Genomic DNA, 21670 nt, shown 5'->3' with positions numbered 1-21670 from the left:
CCTTCAGCAGAACTAGTTGAATCCAAGGAGAGGGTGGGGGGGTGGTGGTGGTGGTGGGTTTGGGTGGGGGGAGAGAAGTGGAGGGGGGTGGTGTGGTTGTAGGGACAAGCAAGCAGTGATAGGAGCAGATAATCAAAATATGTCACAGACAAAAGAATACAGAGGTGTTGAAGTTGGTGATATTATCTAAACGAATGTGCTAATTAAGAATGGATGGTAGGGCACTCAAGGTAAAGCTCTAGTGGGGGTGGGGGGGCATAAAAGATTTAAAAATAATGGAAATAGGTGGGAAAAGAAAATTCTATATAAATTATTGGAAAAAACAAAAGGAAGGGGGAAGAAACAGAAAGGGGGTGGGGATGGAGGAGGGAGTTCAAGTCTAAAGTTGTTGAATTCAATATTCAGTCTGGAAGGCTGTAAAGTGCCCAGTCAGAAGATGAGGCGCTGTGCCTCCAATTTGCGTTGGGCTTCACTGGAACAATGCAGCAAGCCAAGGACAGACATGTGGGCAAGAGAGCAGGGTGGAGTGTTAAAATGGCAAGCGACAGGGAGGTCTGGGTCATTCTTGCGGACAGACCGCAGGTGTTCTGCAAAGCGGTTGCCCAGTTTACGTTTGGTCTCTCCAATGTAGAGGAGATCGCATTGGGAGCAACGAATGCAGTAGACTAAGTTGGGGGAAATGCAAGTGAAATGCTGCTTCACTTGAAAGAAGTGCTTGGGCCCTTGGACGATGAGAAGAGAGGAAGTGAAGGGGCAGGTGTTGCACGTTTTGCGTGAGCATGGGGAGGTGCCATAGATGGGGGTTGAGGAGTAGGGGGTGATGGAGGAGTGGACCAGGGTGTCCTGGAGGGAAGGATCCCTACGGAATGCTGCCGGGGGGGTGGGTGGGGGGGGGGGTGAAGGGAAGATGTGTTTGGTGGTGGCATCAAGCTGGAATTGGCGGAAATGGCGGAGGATGATCCTTTGAATGCGGAGACTGGTGGGGTGATAAGTGAGGACAAGGGGGACCCTATCATGTTTCTGGGAGGGAGGAGAAGGCGTGAGGGCGGATGCGCGGGAGATGGGTTGGACACGGTTGAGGGCACTGTCAACGACCGTGGGTGGAAAACCTCGGTTAAGGAAGAAGGAGGACATGTCAGAGGAACTGTTTTTGAAGGTAGCATCATCAGAACAGATGCGATGGAGGTGAAGGAACTGAGAGAATGGGATGGAGTCCTTACAGGAAGCGGGTTGTGAGGAGCTGTAGTCGAGGTAGCTGTGGGACTCGGTAGGCTTGTAATGGATATTGGTGGACGGTCTATCACCAGAGATTGAGACAGAGAGGTCAAGGAAGGGAAGGGAAGTGTCAGAGATGGACCACATGAAAATGATGGAGGGGTGGAGATTGAAAGCAAAACTAATAAATTTTTCCAAGTCCTGACGAGAGCATGAAGCAGGACCGAAGTAATCATCGATGTACCGGAGAAAGAGTTGTGGAAGGGGGACGGAGTAGGACTGGAACAAGGAATGTTCCACATAAAGAGACAGGCATAGCTGGGGCCCATGCAGGTATCCATAGCCACACCTTTTATTTGGAGGAAGTGAGAGGAGTTGAAGGAGAAATTGTTCAGTGTGAGAACAAGTTCAGCCAGACGGAGGAGAGTAGTGGTGGATGGGGATTGTTCGGGCCTCTGTTTGAGGAAGAAGCTAAGGACCCTCAGACCATCCTGGTGGGGGATGGAGGTGTAGAGGGATTGGACGTCCATGGTGAAGAGGAAGCGGTTGGGGCTAGGGAACTGGAAATTGTTGATGTGATGTAAGGTGTCAGAGGAATTACGGATGTAGGTGGGGACTGGACAAGGGGAGAGAGAAGGGAGTCAAGATGACGAGAAATGAGTTCCATGGGGCAGGAGCAAGCTGACGCGATTGGTCTACCGGGACAATTCTGTTTGTGGATTTCGGGTAGGAGGTAGAAGTGGGCCGACCAAGGTTGGGCGACTATCAGGTTGGAAGCTGTGGGAGGAAGATCTCCAGAGGAGATGAGGTCAGTGACAGTCCTGGAAACAATGGCTTGATGTTCAGTGGTGGGGTCATGGTCCAGGGAGAGGTAGGAGGAAGTGTCTGCGAGTTGACGCTCAGCCTCCGCGAGATAGAGGTCAGTGCGCCAGACAACAACAGCACCACCCTTGTTAGCGGGTTTGATGACAATGTTGGGGTTGGACCTGAGAGAACGGAGTGCCGTAAGTTCAGAGAGTGAGAGATTAGAATGGGTGAGAGGAGCAGAGAAATTGAGACAACTAATCTCTCCTTGCCTCAGTCCTAAATGATCAACTCGTCATCCTAAGACTGTTCTCCCATGTTCTAGATTTCCCCAGTCAGAGAAGCAACCTTTCACTGTCTACCCTGTCAAGACCCTTCAGAACCTTTTATGTTTCAATGAGATCACCACTCATTCTTCTGAACTCCAGAGAATATTGGCCCAATTTACTCAGCCTCTCATCACAGGGGCCAATCTAATGAACTGTCACTGAGCTCCTTGTATGAGTACGCCCAAGTTGAACATTAACTATTTGAAGTGTCATGCCTTTAAAAAAATCCTCTGCTTTTCTATACTTACCAGTAAAGTGAATAACCTCACTTGCCCACATTAAACTCCATCTGCTACCTTGTTGCCCACTCACTTAACCTGTATATATCTCATTGCAGCCCCTTTGTATCCTTCTCACAGCTTACATTCCACCTGTGTAACAACAGCAAACTTAGATACATTACTTTCAGTCTCTGTGTCTAAGCTTTCAATATTGCAAATAGCTGAGGCCCCAGTACTGATCTTTGCAGCACTCCATAGTTACAGCCTGCCAACTTCAAAATGTCCCATTTACCCTGCTCTCCACTTCCTGTCTGTTAACCAATCCTCCATTCATCCTTATGTATTATCCCCATTTCTTGCTTATTAATCTATTGTTTAGTACCTTATCGAATGTCTTTTGGAAATCCAAATGTATTACATCTACTTGTTCCCTTTTATCTACCCTACTACCTACATCCTCAAAAACGCTAATGAATTTGTCAAACATGATATACCTTTCATAAAACCATGTTGACTTTGTCTGATCATATTAAGATTTTCTAAGTGCATTGTTAATACTTCCTTAATTGGTGATTCCAACATTTTCCTGATGACTAATGTCCTTAGCAGTTCAGCTCTGAAAGTCTAAGTAACTTGCATGTTTTTGGTCTGGTGAATCTGACCTGCAGGTTTTTGAAAAGGCTGTTCTTAGCTCTGATGCCCGACTGGTGGATAAATCTTAAGTCAGGATGCTGAGATCATAAATTTGAGATAAAAACAATAGAAATAGCAAGAGTAAACCATACAGCCCCTGGAGTCTATTCCACCCATCATTCAATATGATCATGGCTAACCTTCTGCCTCAATTCCACTTTCATGCCTGCTCCCCATGTCCCTTGAATCCCCGAGACATCAAAAATTTGTCCACCTCAGCGTTAAATTTACTCAACAATGGAGAATCTACAACCCTCTGGGGTAGACAATTCCAAAGATTCACAACCCTTTGAGTGAAGAAATTTCTCATTTCATTCCTAAATGATCAACTTCTCATCCTGAGACAGAGCCCCATCCCCCAATCCACCATTCATGTTAACATATTACCCTGAACTCCATGAGCCCTTGTCTTACTTATTAATCTTTTTTTGTGGCCCCTTATTGAATCCCTTTTGGAAATCCAAGTATGCTCCATCTATAGGCTCTCCTATATTTACCGTCGAGGTTACATCCTCAAAAAAAACCCAAATAAATTTTCAGACACGATTTCCCTTTCGTAAAATCATGTTGACTCTGTTTAATCATACCATGATTTTTTTTAAAGTGCATTATTAAGATTTTTAGTGTTTCTCTGATAACTGATATTAGGCTCACTGGTCTGTTGTTCCCTGTTATCTCTCTCCCTCCTTTCTGAAATAGAAGTGTTACATTTGCTAATTTCCAAATCTCTGGGACCATTCTAGAATCTAGGGAATTTTGGAAAATCATAACCAGTACATCAATTATCTCTGCTGTCCCTTTTAGAACTCAAGAATATAGGCCATCACGTCCTGGGGATTAGTCAGCTTTTTGTCCTTTAAGTTTCTCCAATGCTTTTTCTCTGCTATTAATGAGTTCCTGCTCCTCACTCCTTATTAGCCCCTTGATTACCCTTCATTTCTGATATGTAATTTGCATCTTCTACTGTGAAGATAGGCACCAAATATATATTTGTTCAACCTCTATGCCATTTCTTCATGATAATTTCTCATGTCTCTGCCTCGAAGGGATCAACGTTTACTTTAGCCACTCTTCTTTTTATATATAAATATAAGCTCTTACAATCTATTGTTCTAATCCTTGGCACCATGGCTGTGTGAGAGGGATGGTTGTTGGGATGGACCCTATCCACTGTATTGATGAGTTTGGTCCTAATCTCACCACACTGGACCCTCAGGGTCTTCATCAAATGTTCTTTCCACAAGATCACTGTAAACAAAATTAAACTGCCAAAGACACCGCAAGTAGAAAAAGGAAAATATAAACAAAGTAAGACAGGAAAAAATGTAAATTTTTTAGTTTTTAAAATAGCTTTTACACTGATGCAGCGATATATTAACTATAGAGACACAGAATCTGAATGCAATATCTACAACACTGGTACACATGATGACAGCTCCCAGCTGCCAACTGATCTGCAGTCTGGACTGAACTTTTTTCAGTGAGTTTGATCTATAGAATAGTTATAATAATTAATTTAATAAAATTTAATTTCCTACTGTACATTTCTTTTTACATTTTCTCATAATTTTGATTAGCATTCTTAAACTTTCCAATAAATTTCCATTAGTTTTATTATTCCATTCCAGCTGAGTGCAGTCCAGGTGCTGGACCTACTTATGCCAACATTCAAAGAGTGAGCTTTGTGCACAGCCGACCTTGTGCGGCATCTGTTATTCCTCTAGGTGTCCACAAGATGGACCCAGATGAGGCAATGTTTGAAGCTGCCTTTGACTAAAGGCTAAAATTGAAAGTCCTTGCTGAATTAATTTTTAAGTGTTTCTTTTGTTCAAAGAATGTTGCAGAGTCCTGGAATGTTGGTACTTGTGCAAATATAACAGTATTCACACTCACTGTCTTGAGGAACTGTCCTGTGTACAGATATGTGTCAAGGATTGGTGGCGCACACACACACACACACACACACACACACACAAAGCTTACCTTGCTCACTCTTGTGCTCTGAGGGCTGCAGTTCGACCCGGTGGAATCACATCTGATTCTCTACACTGCACCACTCCAGACTGGACCTCTGACAGTCTGTGTGTCTCAGTTTCCTGTTAACTTTGTTTAGTTCCACTCTCCGGTTTCTCGAACATCAGAGGTAAAGTTGCACACATCACACTCCTGTCTGGGACACAGGACATCGAGATTTCTGGGCTAATGTTGTTAGACTGTCTGGGGTAAGTCTGGGTGTGAGGCAGGTGGTGTTAAAGTGGTTGGTTAATTTGGTGAGGGGAGCCAGGGGTAGCAAAGGCTCATGTGATCCTTGTGGGGCACAAAACAGTCTCACTTCTCCTGGTCTCATACATAAAGTTTTGAAATTTATCTCGCCAGCTTTTCTGGTGGGACAGTTAGCTGCAATCAGGGTCTCACAAAGGCCACGGAAATTTGATCTGCATTTATTGATAAGGGCAGGGCTCAAGGGGAAGGAAATGGAGCAGAAACAGGAGTGAACCAGACTACACCACCAGTGGGAATATGTGCCCCACAGAGCAGGAGACAGGGTAATCTCATTTGAATTCCCTGCTGATAGTCACTGCACATGAAGGATGGTCACTTGAACATGGTTTTAGGGCAGGTGGGGCCCAGTAAATCCATATCCCCATGAGCGTCAGTAGCTTCAGGACAGGAAGGGACGTGAACCCGGGTGAGAGCCAGCACCTTCAGGAGTGATGTGAAAATTGGAAAATAAAACACAATCCAATACATATCTTTGTAGTTGCAGACTGGATACAGAAGGTCTCACTACTGGGAGCAGCACAGAACCAAGGAAAAATATAATTTATAAACAGCTGTTCCAGACAGATTTGTAAACCTTCAGAAATGACTGATGAGACCGAATGATCCAATCACATCGCTCAGCAGTAACCATGAACAAAAGTGCCCAAACTGCCTAGACATGTCCAAAACATGGCATGTGCAAAGATATGTCATCCAACCTCCTCTCTTGTGCAGGGGATTAGACTACAGAGTGCAAGAGCTGTTTAAAATGTTTGAAGATGTAGCTTAACATTCTCCATGCTTCAAGAGAAAATAATTCTTGAAATGCTGCTAACTTTTGAAGAAAGAAAGTGAATCGCTTGTGCGTCAATGAGCTGGAAAGGGAATCACGCCCATATGTGTTGAGCCGTGTCTGTATAATGAAAAGGTGCTTGCTAAAAGGGTTGGACAATCCACATTGAAAAAACCAGGATGAACTTTAACATGGAGTGCCCATCACAACAGCAGATGACTGGACGTTGAGAGGACCATATGAAATGATCTCATCAGGGATAAACATCCAACCAAATCAAAAGGTCTTCAACATCCCTTTAAAGTCTACATAGGTGATGATTACACTGAAACGCGGAATACACTTACACAAAGCTGTCCTTGGCACCAATATTTACCAAAACCAACACATTCAAGGTTGTTATTAATGGAGGACAGATATAGAACCATGGTTAGGGTTAGAAGCCCGAGGCTCCTGCAACACCAGGGGTGAGACACAAGCAGTGTTGTGTGCAAAGACTTGTGTTGTTTAGTGCAAGAAAGCAGGTGTTGTCACATAATGTCGATGAAAAACTCGCAGGGGTTACCCATGGCCTTTTGGAAGGATTGCCGGCTGCCCATCAGCTCGGGAGGGACTGCCGCTAGATCCCGGACGGGAGGAGCTCCAGGAGGCCCACTCGTTACTAAGGCCGTGGGCAGCTGGTAGACAGGGGGGACCCCCGGGGGTCCGTGAGAGCAGTGGCTGTGGTGACTGAGCTGGCTTGCTGGTCGCTCGCAGTGCACGTTGTTCCCAATGGTGCGGTCTGGCTCGCTGGTGTTACCCACCGACTTGGAGTCTGCTTTCTGTTCCTTTTCCTTCCCCGCTGAGCCTCTTCTCTCACCTATGCTCCGATTGGATCCACTGCTCTTGCTCCCTGTACACACAGCAGGCAACAAAAGACACCAGTTACTTCACTATGAACCTCACCGTAATGAAACATCTACAAGTGAAGAACTGACCATCTGGTGCTACTGTCCCTCGACTGTTGAATGGACCCAGTATAAAGCGGTTAAACCATATCATGGTTATTCCTTTCTGCTGCTGCACTGAGAGCAATGTGGAAACAGAAAGATCCAATAAGCATAACAATTAGTGCAGCAATACAGACAGCAATTAATGCTGCTTGTTTACTTTGGTTGGTAATGATCGAGCTGCTGAACCTGGCTGTAACATTTTATAAAGATTATTCTGTGAATCTGTCTTGCTCATTTTGGGATGAACTCCAATTCTTCTGATGGTTGTGTCAGGGTGCTGAGTCATTGCTACTTCCTGAGCACATTCAAAGCAGTCAGGCTGCATTTATCTGCCTCACCTGCTGCAATGAATTGGGGGAACGTCCAGCCCAACAACCCGTGCTCCTCACCTCCTTGCCTTCCAAGACCCCTCACCCCACTCAAGCGGTTTTGGAAAAGGTGCAGCAACAAGTGCTACATGCAGCAACTCTGACAAACAAGGCAAGACCCTCGTGAATCTTACCTTCACTCTGCTGGCTTCCAGCACTGCCATTTCCATAGTTCAAAGTGGGATCCTGGCAATTAGGCGAATAATACGGATGAGGCAGCGGATACTGATATGGGAAGCCCTGAGTCAGTGGCCAGGCGCAGGTTGGATGTGGGAGAGGTGGGAGGATGTCATGTTCTGATGTGCTACTGGAACCTTCATTTAAGCTCAGTCCAGCCAAGTCTACCAGAAAAGAAGAGTTAAACATAAATTAAATGCAATTCCAGCAATTAGACACTTTACAGCCATCTGACCTCAACACTGAGTTCAACAATTTAATTTCATAACCATTGCTCCCACTTTCTCAGATAGTTGGTGTCAGTAATTGTTCTGCTGTTGCCCCCTGACATTCAATGCATTACCATTGCAGGATCCCTCACTATCAACATCCTCGGGATTACCATTGACCAGAAACTGAACTGGATCAGCTAAATGAATTAATGCGTTTTTGGCTTGACGGCAGCTTCAGGTTAGTGGCAAATGTCACTCGTGGTACTACTGTATAGTAGTAGTGTGAAACAGCCAGCTTCACCTGATGCTCAAAGTTTTGAGATACCTTGCCCTTCCAGGGTAATCTGTGCACTTTTCAGGGTCAAAAGTGACAGCTTTAGGCTACTATGTAGTAGCAACACGAGTGGTATTTGCCACTAACTTGAAGCTGCTGTCAAGCCAAAAACACATTCTGCCCATCACACAAATGAGTAATATGGTATATGAATTTCAGTCCCAGTGTGATGCTAGGTATGTAGGCTGTATGCCCCAAAGACTGGCGGATTGTATTAAACAGCATGTCCCAGCCGCTATTCGCAATGGGCAAGGAACAGACCGTACCAAACCAGCCTGTGCTTGCAAAACTCACAACACAGTTTCCAACATTAGATGTAATTCCACGATTGGACAATATTTGCTAAATAACCATCAATTTGCTAAGCATTACGCTGACAAGCAATTTAAGATAGTCAGTAGAGCACACAATGTGGTGCATGTGTGTGCACTGGAAGATAAATATATCAATACACAGGGCCCTGTTCTTTGCAGACAGAAATGTACCTATTTCAGTTAAACAAAATAAGTGACAGTCATTTGCTGACTCATTCCTCAGGGCAACACCTTGACCAATCAGAGTCAAGCTGCCTGGTCTAAATTTCAAACAATGCTTGGCAGTTAACTGTCAGTCACTATCACTGATGCATTCTCCATGGCAAAACCTCTACCAATCAGCAGCCTCTTCACATACAGTATAAATTGTTATTTTCCTCTTATTTTGGTATTCTTGCGAAGTGTCCTTTTGACTGCAAGACAAAAAGCTTTGACATGTCTCTTTTTCCAGCAATACTCAAGCTCTGTACTACCAAATGACTATCTAACCAATGCAGTACCTGCCCTGGGAGTGCTTGATGGAAGAATGCTTCAACCCCCAGCATCCAAATCCCTCAGGTTGATAATCACCAGATTTGCTAAATGTTAAGGAGACAGAGTGAACTTACTGGAAGAGAGGTCACCGAAGATGTAGTAACACTGCTCAGAGAAGGTGATCTTGTTGACTGTGTGCCTGAGGTAGCCGTGCTTCAGCATGCTGCTAGCATACTTCCGTGCCTCACGACGGTCTTTAAAACCCTGCACATGCGAGAAAAGCCAGTCGACCACATCTGCTCCTACAGGGAAACAAGGGCTAACTGCATGAAGATGCGCAACCAACCAATCGACTGGAGCACCTCACCCAACCCCCACTTCAGCCAGAGCCTTGCAAGATCTAGCCCCACCCCCTCGCCCAGGACCCGAGGCCATAGTCCACCTCGGTCACGAGTCTCTCTTGGCCCCTTCCACCTGGGTTTGAACTTCCCACCCCTCTCCCTGTCCTCACACCTTGGTCAGGGCCTCTCAAGGCTCCCCTCCCCCACCTTGGTCAGGGCTTCTCTGGACCTATATTCCCCACCTTGGTCAGGCCTTCTCAAGGCTCCCCTCCCCTATCTCTTCCAGGGCTTCTCAGGACTCCCATTCCCCACCTTGGCCTCTCAAGGCTCCCCTCCCTCACCTTGGTCAGGGCCTCTCAGGACCAGCTACTCCTGATGCTTGCATAAACCTGGCCATGACCTTTAGTTTTAAGGGTTCAACTCATTAAGTTCACCAACTCTGTAAAGGCATTTCCTTGCCAGTTATTTCTAAGGTAGCTGCCATCAAATGCACGACACATGAAATCAACCAGAATATCATATCATCCAGCAACAGGCTTTCCCATTTAACCAGAAAGAAAAGACGACTAGAATTGGAAAGCTGTATCTGCCATACAGTTGCCTCAGGCCACGTGCTGTCCATTCTGACTGTGTACCATTGCTTCAGAATGTGTACAGCTCCCTGACATCAGACTCGTACCATGCTCTTTGATGATGTACATTCCTCTTAAACCGTGTACAATCCACTCTGACCGTGAACAATCTCTCCATCCATATACAATCCTCTTGATCATGAACTCTACCCACTCCATTTTGTCATTAAAAGCTCTATAACGTTCTATCCCTGTAGGCAAATGATACATGCACCTTAGCTGTGGTTCTTATCATATGCGAGCCGGTGGTGGGTACTGGATCGGGCAGGTTCATCTTTGGCCAGGTGAAAGTATACAGTGACAAGAGTGGAGCTCAGTACACAGCACAGATAACCAAAGCCAGCATCACAAACACTTAAAGCAACAGTGATTGCACTTCAAAAATATTTCATTGATTGTGAAGCATTTTGGGACATCCTGAGGATGCAAAAGTCAACTTGTTGTAAAGTTTTGCTTTTATCTTGTTGTAAAGTGATTAACTTTTAATATGAAAGGAAATACAATAGCTACATTTTTACTCAATTCTTAAACTGACATGATGGATTTTGAAGTCTCAGTATTCCGGGTCTCTGGATTATTCTAGTAACAATAATTCCTACACCATTATACCCCTGGAAGTGCTAGTTTGGAATAACTGAGGGTTAAAAGGATAAGAGAGGATGAAATGCCTTCTGGAACAGGGTGCTTTGCTGTATCTCAGGTTATGGAAGGGACCCAATCCTAGAGATGATTGAGTTTGTACCATTCTGATCAGATGGACAAATTCTTGGGACTGTGGAAAGCCTGGTCCAAATGGGAAGAACAAACAAAGCCATCTCAAGGGATGACTGGTGAAATCAAGACATGTGGGAGCAACAACAAACATTAATGAGAATTTAAATCACAATAATGAAATCAGGCGCAATTAATTCTGTGCCTACCAGGCATAGAAATAATCTGGATAACAACAAACACCAGCAAGTAATTCTTCTATGGCCAGCCATGTGTGTGTATTACAGAAACAAAGTTACATAGAGACTCTGGAGCTTTAGTGGCGGAAAACCACGTGGGACCTGATCACAGAAGTAGTGGTGGAGGCCGAGTCATGGCTTTGGAATGTCAATCTTGCTCTGTTTCTAGGATGAAGTGGATTGTCACTGATTAGGGTTGACCTCTTTAAGACCAACACAGGACAGCTTGAAGTGAGAACAGCCCCAGAGACAGACATACTCACCAATGACGGCGTTTGAAATGGTGATCTTCAGCCACAGTCGGTTACGGATCTCCAGTCCGGAGTCAGACAACTGCATGGCCTTAACGATAACTGGCATGTCGCTCTTAACTGTTAGCGGACAATCCTCATACTCTGAACAAAGAAACAGAAAAAATAAAGGATCTAATCTTCACAGAGAATTATCAGAGGGTGTATTCTAATCCTGTCTGTCTAGTGGGAACAGTAAGAGCAGGGAAGGGGTCAGTGGGTTAAGATGTTGGAAAGGCACAGCACATGTCTTCTATTCAAAAGCAGGAAGAGGCTATTCAGCCCCTGTGCCTAGTTGAATTCAATTAAATCAATTAGACCATGGCTGGTCTGTGTATTAACTCCATCAAACCCCTTGGTTCTTACCTTAGCTGACCTCAGGAGAACATTTGTATATGGAAATGTCATGGCCTGATGATATCAATGACACCACCTACTTTAGCACAAAAGTTGGGGTGGGCTACATTGAACCAAACCAACATGAAACAGAATGATCAGAGGTCAAGGTAAATTTTATCTTCTAAATTTTTGAGAGGGCTTCCTCTGGGCCAGAAGTTTCTCTGGGCCCCGCTAGGAATTTTTGAGCCTCTACAGCACTGAACTTCTCTCAAACACCCTTCCCCTTACAGCAAAACCTTAGGCCAGGGACTGCTCCCTTCTCTTGGGTCTCCACAATGGGAGTGTTACATCTTTCCTGTCAGCCTCAGACAGGAGACACGGCAGGCTCAGGAGTTAAAATAGGGTCAGGGTGAGGAACCAGAGGCTGAGAACCCCATGTCCTGAGTTCAACCCTCAAGTTAAAATCATGGCTTGAATATTACATACAGAGACAGGATAGAAGGCCTGATGGCCTCAGACCAATGTGACCTTGAACCATCCAAGCAGCTTCATAACCCCCACCCCCAATATAAATGGCAGGCTCAAGCATGGGGGGATCCTGAAGTTGGTCAAAATGTGACTTACTTTCTGAATCTGGGATGGAACTGGTTAGTGAAGAGCTGGTGGAAGTGATGGCACTGGTGGTGGGGCTCATACCATAGCGGGGGAATGTTCCTGTCATAGCAGTGGTATGAGAAATCCAGGCAGCTGGGTCAATGGGTCTCACTGGTTCCGCTACAACAGAGAGAGAAGATTAGACAAAGAGCTGGACTCAGTTCAAACTGAGAGAATGTGAAGAACAACAAGAATATGCATTTCAAGCAGTAAACGTACAAGTCTATCAGCAGCTGATAGAAAGGTAGACAGATTAACCCTGGGCCATATTCAATATTAGGCTGGCTTTTCTCTATTAGGTGCTGACTGACCTGTGGCATGTTTCCAGCAATCTGTCTTTAGATAATGAAAGGACTAATTTGTACAATTTCTAAAGAAATGTACAGCCATTTGCAAAGAAATTGCAGGGAAGTACAAGTTAGCAACTCTTCAATGATTAGTTTAGTACAGTGTTCCGGAACATAAGATGATGCAGGGAAACTCAACAAGAGTTTGAAATACCCAATTCTAATGATACTTCCCAGTTGTCCACAGTCTGGGGTTCAAATCACACTCCAGCGTTATGCTGCAAGTAAAACTACAACTGCAAGGTGTCAGGTCCAGAAAGCAGCAGTTGGGGTACTCATTAGAGATGGATGACATGTCCAATAGAGCCTTCTCCATTTCTTGAATGGTGTGCATCTGCTACATAAAATAACACAGAGCCCACATTGAAATGATGGGCTCTGGGCAAACCAGTGTCAAATTTTGTTTAATAATGCTCCTGTGAAGTTCCTAGGAGTATTTTACTCTATAAAGGCAAGTTGTTGCTGCTGTTGTAGGTAATCTTTTTTCTCCACTTAACTTTCTCCATATAGAGCAGGCACAGAGATAGACAGAGACCAAGAGGGGGATACTGAGGGAAAAGTAGATGGAGAGGCATAATGGGTGGGGTGGGGAGGAGGGGGTTGCGCAGAGAGACAGAAATAGAGAGAGACACGCACAGCTGGAGTGACACAAGCTGATGAAAAGACATACAGAGAAAAGGAGAGCCAGAAGGGATAGAAACTAAACAAAATTTTATTAATAGTAACTTTAATTAAAAACTAGAATTTCCATAAAATTAAAATAAGCACTAAAATTTGACATTAGCATGAATAAAAATAGAAATCCAAAGCTGAACACACGCCGTAGGTATAACTGTCACAACCACAGAGGACTGGATTCAAATCCAAATCTCAGAAATAGAAGGACAGTGTGTAACTAACAATACTACACACGTCACACCCGTTCCTTAATTACTCCATTTAAAATGTTGAAAGTAGTACTTACTCCTGGGAATGGTGAAGTAACTCCTAGGGGTGGGGTCCCAGCATTTAGCTACTGTTAAGCTGATGGGTCTGCAGAAACAAACATAGTGGAACAGTTACCAGCCACTGCAAACATCAGACAAACAGGGATAAGCAAAGTTGGCCCAGGAACCAGAGAAAATTGAATCTGAAGGCACCTATGGTTCAGGAATTAGATGCATGTATGAGATGTCTGCCCCCTTAATGGAACCAGCCAGGTTGGGAGTACAGGGTGCAGGCTCGCTTCCCGCACCCTTAACCTGCACTGGTGAAAATTGCTGCATGAGGAACTGAGCGCACAGATCCCAGGATGGTCACAGGCCCTTGCATGGAACTGCATGAGCACAATATTCCACAGGTGCCTGAACAGGCTGGTGATAACTGTTCGGCCAGCAATGGTGCTGTGATCATGTTGTAACAACCAAACTCATTTCCCTGGGTTAATAGTCAGGCAGGATAGGTTCCTGGTGGGATTCCTGGCCTCAAAGTAGATCTGGCTGCTGCAAGGTCAGTAAATCCAGTGGGTGCTGCAGTGGGAGAACAAACCCCAAGGAGGAGAAGAGAAAATGTTTTTAAGACCCTTCCTCTGGGAGAGAAGCCCACTGCTAAGCCATCACCCTCCATGAAGTCAGCAGGTCTGGCAGCATCGGCGGAGAAGAAAAGAGTTGAAGTTTCGAGTCCTCGTGACCCTTCAACAGAACTGAGTGAATCTAAGGAGAGGGGTGAAATATAAGCTTATATTTCACCCCTCTCATTAGATTTACTCAGTTCTGTTGAAGGGTCACGAGGACTTGAAACGTCAGCTCTTTTCTTCTCCGCCGATGCTGCCAGACCTGCTGAATTTTTCCAGGTAATTCTGTTTTTGTTTTGGATTTCCAGCATCCGCAGTTTTTTGTTTTTAACCCTCCATGAAGTAGTCAGGTGCTTATTGCTAATGCTCAGGGATGACTCTGAGCCATCTCCTGGCGGTCCTTGAGATCAGTGAAGACATTGATGCAACGAAATAGGAGTGGGTCACTAGGCTCAGCCTTCCTGTCAATATTTACATATAGCAGGTGGGGAATGCAGACACAGGAGAAAAAAAACTAGACTTGAAGTGGGCTCATGGAAGTAGGCCTTGCCATCTGATTTTGCTTTATTCCAGTAGAGTAGCAGAGGAACATCTAGCCCTCACTTTCTAGGCTCAGACAAGAAACTTTTCCATATTTCTTTCAAATACAGAGACACAAACAGATAGAAAGACATGCACACACACACACATAGATACTCAGACAGCTATACACACACAAAAACAGGCACATACATGCAGCAATTTTCACCAGTGCAGGTTAAGGGTGCGGGAAGCGAGCCTGCACCCTGTACTCCCAACCTGGCTGGTTCCATTAAGGGGGCAGACATCTCATACACCCCCACAATTTTTTGTGCAGTTGGCCAGCTTCTTGCGGACTCATGGTTCAAGGCCCCTCAGAGGAGTTGCAAACCATAGTCAGGATTTGAGAAGCTTTTGAAAGGTAAGTTTAAAAGCTGTTACCCATGCCACCTCCATCCCCACTCACTTAGCGTGCACTATGTACAGAACCACACAGTAACAGTGGCAATTCTTGAAATGCTCAAAAAACACATTCAGAAATCTGCTTTGGTAAAACTGCTGCTCTGACACCATTAGCACATCCTTTAGCTAATTTCATCACCTTCAACACTCCTCTGACTTTTTGTTTATGACATGTTTGGCAATCTCTCCTTTGCCTCCACCTATCACTGGCCCTCTATCCAGCTTCACCTGTCCAACACGCCTTAAACAGCTTATATTTCACCACATTTCTATTTCTCTTTAGTTCTGATGTAGAGTCATATGAGCTTGAAGCGTTAACTCTGTTTTCCTCTCCACAGATGCTGTCAGACCTGCTGAGTTTTTCCAACAGTTTTTGTTTTTGTCACTAAAACAGGTGATCTGGTCACCTATCATTTTCTGGTTGTGGGATCTTGCTGTGTAAAAGTTAGTTGTAGTGTTTCCTATATTACAAAAATAACAACACTTTGAAAGTGATTCATAGTCTGCAAAATGCTTTTGCACATCCTAAGAAAAGCATTACATAAATGCAAGTTCTCTATATGAAATATCTTAACCACACATGATGTGAGTTGGTGAAACATGTCACTTACCCAGGTTTCGATACAATTTCTCGAAGAATCCTCACAGCATCATCGTTGCTCATGTTTTCGAAATTGACATCATTAACCTGGAGTATAGAGCGGAAAGGAAGCTCAGGTCAAGGGACAGGCTAAGGTCTATGTCCCAGAAAAGGGAACAGGAACTGGTACAAAGATCTAGTAGACACCCTGGGGCAAACAACTTTCATGCAGAATTGGAAAGGAATTTAAAATCAATCAGCTGAATCCTGAGATACAATCAAAGCCTTGAATTCACCATCCCATAATATTACACCTTCTGTGATTTTATGAGCAGTGACTGGCAGCAAGGCAACCAATGGCAATGGGCACACACCATGTCACTGATCTGCCTCAGGTATACTTAAGAATTAGTGACTACAAGATTACTAGGTGATATAATCCACAGGAAGCAGCTGAATCATCACATACCAGAATGTTTTACATAAATTTATACTCGTGGCTGTAATGTGTCTTGAATGTTGCCTCACTGCAGGCACTAATAGACACAGGTTGGCTTATTCTTGCACCAAAGCAGTTATAGAGTCACTGATACTTATGCGATTTGGCATCACCACCAGGTAAGTCAGAGGTATAAATTTAAAATGTACTTTGCCCCAGTCAAATTTTAAATGTGCATCTAAGCTTGCTTTATTTCAATTGAGTAGACCAGCAGACACCAGTGGGAAGATACAGATAAACCAGAGAAACTCAGGTAAGCATTAAATTGCTCTGCAAGGTTAAGATCAGGTTACACTGAAGTTTAGCACAGAAGTGACTGTTATTTTCTGAGGAGGGATATTTAAGCTTGTAGCTGTTGTAAATTAGTGTGTTATTGCTTCTGCTGACAGGTTATTAAACCTGTTTGCCAGTCAAGGTCCTAAGCCACAATCTGGTGAAGTGTTTATTCTAATGATTTCAAAGGCAAGGAAGGCCATGCAAATCTGGCAAATAAAATATGGTGATAAGGGTTTCCTAAATAATCCCTGAACATGTTCCAATTTTCTTAGATATTGAGCAAGAAAAGGCACAGTCTGAGTTAAAAGGGCTTGGTCACTGGAGTGTTCTGAGACACCGAACTAAGAAATACCTCAAGCAAATCTCCAAAAGATGTAAATATACATACCCCAGAAATTTCATCATAGAAGCTCTTATATCTGTTTTATCTAAACTAATGATAATGAAAGTTCAAACGTAGGACAATACAGAGAGGTTCAAAAGGTACAATGCAGGACACTACAGGTCAAGGGTCAGGGCAAGGACACTACCAAGGGAGGGTCAAGGCCCAAGGCCAGGACATAATTAGGCAAGGGTAGATGTTCACAGTGCAGGACACAAGGGGAGGGATAAGTCCCAAGGAAACGACAGCATAACAGGAACAATCAACAGAAGGGCAAACACCATGGGAAGGCCAAGGCCCAGACTGCAGGAGGGAAATGGTCCGGATATTGGGCAGGTAAAGTTTTAATCTTTTTGCCAACATAAAAGTTTTTGTTTGATAATGCCTCCCTGCCATGGGTCACTCTGAGAGTCCTGTCCATAACCATTGCAGCCTCCTTCAGGAACTGACTGGTCCACTTACTCAGTGTCATGCAGATTTCCATCATAAAACAAAGGGATTGTTGTCAAGGAAATTCCACAGACCAGGTGACAGAATAAAAATGGCACATTGTCTGGAAGCAATGCTGTACTTACAGCAGAACTGTTATGGTTACAATGGCCACAGTTGTATTTAACATGTTTTCAAGAGCAGGAGCGCTGCAGCTTGTATACTTCAGCTTGAAATGACTCACTCCTAGTTAAAAGTTTCATTTGGATTGATGCAGAGGTATGGATACTGACCTGCAGAAGCATGTCACCGGGCTCGATTCTGCCATCAGCTGCCACAGCTCCTCCTTTCATTATTGACCCAATGTATATTCCGCCATCTCCCCGGTCATTACTCTGACCCACAATACTGATCCCCAGGAAATTGTACTTCTCTGAAATGAAGAAGGAAAAAAGATTAGAATTGGTTTAAGCTTGTGTTAGTGATAAAGACCCTGAGCTAATGAAGGCAGTAACAGTCCTCAACTACATGGTGAGGTTAATAATGGTTAAAACATGGCACCTGGATAGTGAAGTGAGCAGTCACCAAGTGACCAGAAAGGCCTCTAAACATTTATGCTGCAGATCTCAAATGACAATTCAGAGATCATCATTGGGTGAATGCTCTTAGATCCTGCTCTTCAGTAGGATTTCTGCCTCTACATATTCAAGGGGCAATTGAGGAGGTGCAACAAATTGCATATCTATTCACAGATTCTTACATTAATAGAACATGTTTCCCATTTTCATTATCAATAAATATCAATTTCATTCATTTTAATTAACACATATTCATTAAAATAGAACATTAAAAAACTCAACTCCTTTGTCATTATATACATAACTCTAACAACAGCACTCAACTTCACAGTTCTCAATACACCACCCAACCGGCCCCCATTAAACATGACCCAACCAACCCCATTAAGCACAATCCAACTGACCCCAATAAACACAACAACCTCACTGTCATCCTGCCATTAATACTTAAACCCCCAAACTGCTATTTACATGCACGTTCCCTGCTCACATCATCATTAGCTCATACCTATCTGCATACTATCATAAACACAATGGAACTTTACCTTCACCTAGGCATAGTAAAAGAATAGGAGTCACTCACCCATGTTGAGTGTCACGGCGATAATATTGAGGGACATGGTGGAATCTGTGATGCTACTCAACGATGAAGACTGTATGAAACAAAACATTTGTTTGGTTGTTTAAAGAAATTAAGTAAATAAAACATTTTGATGCCTTTGGTCTCTTCAGATATTTCTAATGGGGCAAAGACATGTATTTGTTGGGTTCCTATGACACGGAAAGAAACCCACCACTATATACTTAAAAATGTTATCCTTATTGCTATTTATTTTTAAAATTGGCCTTTTCCTTTTTCATTGAAAATCAAGATGGCTGCTACCAGTCACAGGGTTGACTCCCTGTTTGGGAGCTATCTCCAGGAGTTCTTTTCTCAGTTTTTGGAATGTCACACCTCATTATGCCTCGAGAGTTACTAACAGACTCACATCACATCTGGGACTGTTCAAACCAATTTCAAAGGGAGATACAGGAATGTCATTTGCATTTGATAAACCAACCTTGCTCGCTAAGTTAGTGGGTCTGCTGAGACAACGCCTTCCCAAAAGCCAGACGCTCAGTATAAATGGCATCCCTTTCAACAACTAATGACTAAAACACTGAGCCAATTCCAGACACTGGATAAACATCCCTTTTAAAGTCATCGTGGAGAAGGAAGGTCACATGACCCAAGCCAGCAGCCTTTGGACAGTTTAGTATTATATCTCTGGTTTTCACAGCCAGACTGCTGTTTTAACATCAGCTGAACAGAACTCCAGCAGCCTCAATTTCTTAAAGCCTGCTTGATTCTAAAAGTCTCTGAACAATGCCTGCCAAGTGGTCTAAACACAGAAAACCCCTTGTGCAGAAGCATCACTTGTTTCAAGGATTTCCGAATCATTTAGCTAGCCAGAAAACGGAACAGAACCCCACCACAAACGGAACCCTCTGGAACTCTTGTGAACTAATATTCATTTTTCTGTGGTCTTTAAACTATAAAATTCCTTTTCGCTATCCCCCTTTTACTGTGTGAATGTGCAGAGTGGGAAGTGATGAACTCTCCTTTCTTCAGGTTTTGAATATGTAAAATAAACTAACCTAACTTGAGTTTGCTGTGGTTAATCATACAATTGGATCGCAAAATAGCCAAGGGAAGGGAAAATACTAATTTTAAAAGCTAATTCAAAACACCTTCTGCTTACGGACAGGTGGTAAGAGGAAATCCGTGCAGCTTGAACTGCCCCTCTCCTGTCTGTAACGTATTTATATGGAGGATTTCACAACTTCAGGATGTCCCAAAGTGCTTTACAGCCAACAAAGCATTTTATAAGAAGTGGAACAGCTAATTTGTGCACAGCAAGTTCCAACAGGAAGCAGTGTGATAAATGGTCAAACAATCTCTTTTATTATGTTAGCTGAGGGATAAATATTGGCCAGGGCTGGCAGAGAGAAAAGTGGGTTGAGGGGAGACGGTGGGGTTGAGAGGGGATGGCGAGAAGGCTGGGTTGTTCTCTTACAAGGGGGCTAATTCTGGCCTCTTGTGTATCCCAGATGTCCTTTGGGGACAATACCATAAGTTAAGGTCACATTTATATGAAATACTATCCATTCCTCCACTCCTTTTGCTCCACTATTCAGCTACTCTAAGCTCTGAAATTCCCTCCCGAAATCTCTCTGCCTCTCTATCCTTCTTTAAGATGCTTCTTGAAACCTACTTATTTTACCAAGCTTTTGATTACTGTCCTAATACCTCATGTGGTTTTGTGTCAATTTTTGTTCTGATAGTGATCTTGTGTAGCACCTTGGGATGTTTTGCAACTTTAAAGGTACTACATACATGCAAGTTATTATTGGTAATGGTCTTTTCCTACACATAAAAGTTTACATAGCCTCAAGCTCTATCTAAGTCCCATTCTGCTCTCTAGGGCCCAGGTTGTCAGTGTTAGCCAGCTCAGCAGGATAATTCTTCTTGCGATAATTGTTATGAAGTCTTCCAATCCTTTGGCAAGTTTGTCTTCTTTATGATAAAAACAAAATACTGCAGATGCTGGAAATCTGAAACAAAAACAGAAAACGCCTCCTCTTCTGAAGAGTCATATGGACTCGAAACATTAATTCTGTTTCACTCTCCATGGCTGCCAAGCCTGCTAAGCTTTTCCAGCATTTTCTGTTTTTATTGTCTTCTTTACGACCTTGTTGAGAAGCTTTGAATGGTGAAGCGAAAAAAACAGGAAATAAATGATTGAATTTGTCACCCTGCTAGTATACATTTGTGCGTTTTGGGCCGTCAGTAGCTCCAATTCCTATCTTCCCTCTGTTGGGCCGAGTGTTGTTTCCAATCTTACCCTATCCATCTGTCTCATGCGATGCCTCCGCCTCCTACGTTTGTGCCTTCTCATTAGTCGAGAGGAAGCGCTCTGCTCCACCGAGCTACTTAACCTGAGGAACCAAAGAAAGTCCAGTTAGCACTCTGCACAGGACTGAGAATCAGACCCAAAACATTATGAGTATCACACTCCCCACTCTGTACAAGCCTGAGACCCATATCCAGAACACTATCAATATCATACTCCCCACTTGGCACAGAGCCTAGATTCAGATCCAGACCAGTATCAGTATCAACACTCCACACTTTGTACAGGACCAGTACCATAGTTTCAATTCCATCTAGCTCCAACATTATGTGCTGGTTGAATGTGTTTCTATTTAAAAGCCTCCAATTGTCCTTTTTTTCAGTTCACCCAGCTCCTCTAGAATTACAGTTGTATAAAATAATAATCACTAATGCTGGGGCGACAAAACAGCTCTGTGCGAGACCCTCATCAAGGTGCCAGCTGAACATGAACTTGCCAATTTCCATTTTGTGAAATAAGTCATCGACTTGAAATGTTAACTCTTTCTCTCTCCATTGGTGCTGCCTGTACTACGGAATATTTTCTGTTTTTAACTGTTTCACAGTCAGGAGACAGAGAGAACAGGAACAGCAACACACACACATTATAAATCACTGGCTAGGTCTTAGCTGGAGTAACATATCCAATTTGGGCTATCATACATTAGGAAGGATATCAAGGCCTTGAAGAGGGTGCAGAGGCGATTTACCAGAATGGTT

The 21670-nt window shown here is 43.7% G+C and overlaps 1 protein-coding gene across 4 annotated transcripts in view; it reads right to left on the bottom strand.

Annotated features, from left to right (window-relative positions):
• Positions 1–4581: 4581 nt before the first annotated feature.
• Positions 4582–21670, bottom strand: part of LOC121288560 (segment polarity protein dishevelled homolog DVL-1-like) — a 118217-nt gene continuing 101128 nt past the window's right edge. For 2 of the 4 annotated variants that reach the window (XM_041207152.1, XM_041207155.1), the window contains 10 exons: positions 20904–20997; positions 18602–18671; positions 17734–17873; positions 15886–15962; positions 13706–13773; positions 12365–12514; positions 11375–11506; positions 9323–9490; positions 7812–8018; positions 4582–7209 (listed from right to left, as the gene is read on the bottom strand). In XM_041207152.1, coding sequence (XP_041063086.1) covers positions 6848–7209; positions 7812–8018; positions 9323–9490; positions 11375–11506; positions 12365–12514; positions 13706–13773; positions 15886–15962; positions 17734–17873; positions 18602–18671; positions 20904–20997 — 1468 coding nt within the window. In that variant the 3' untranslated portion in view covers positions 4582–6847. The remainder of the gene's footprint in view (positions 7210–7811; positions 8019–9322; positions 9491–11374; positions 11507–12364; positions 12515–13705; positions 13774–15885; positions 15963–17733; positions 17874–18601; positions 18672–20903; positions 20998–21670) is intronic. The other 2 variants (XM_041207153.1, XM_041207154.1) reach the window with 2 other exon arrangements.

This window comes from Carcharodon carcharias, chromosome 15 (assembly GCF_017639515.1).
Source record: "Carcharodon carcharias isolate sCarCar2 chromosome 15, sCarCar2.pri, whole genome shotgun sequence".
Classification (NCBI taxonomy): domain Eukaryota; kingdom Metazoa; phylum Chordata; class Chondrichthyes; order Lamniformes; family Lamnidae; genus Carcharodon; species Carcharodon carcharias.
The sequence above is the reverse complement of the archived record's forward strand: the minus strand, read 5'-3'. Positions and strand labels throughout refer to the sequence as shown.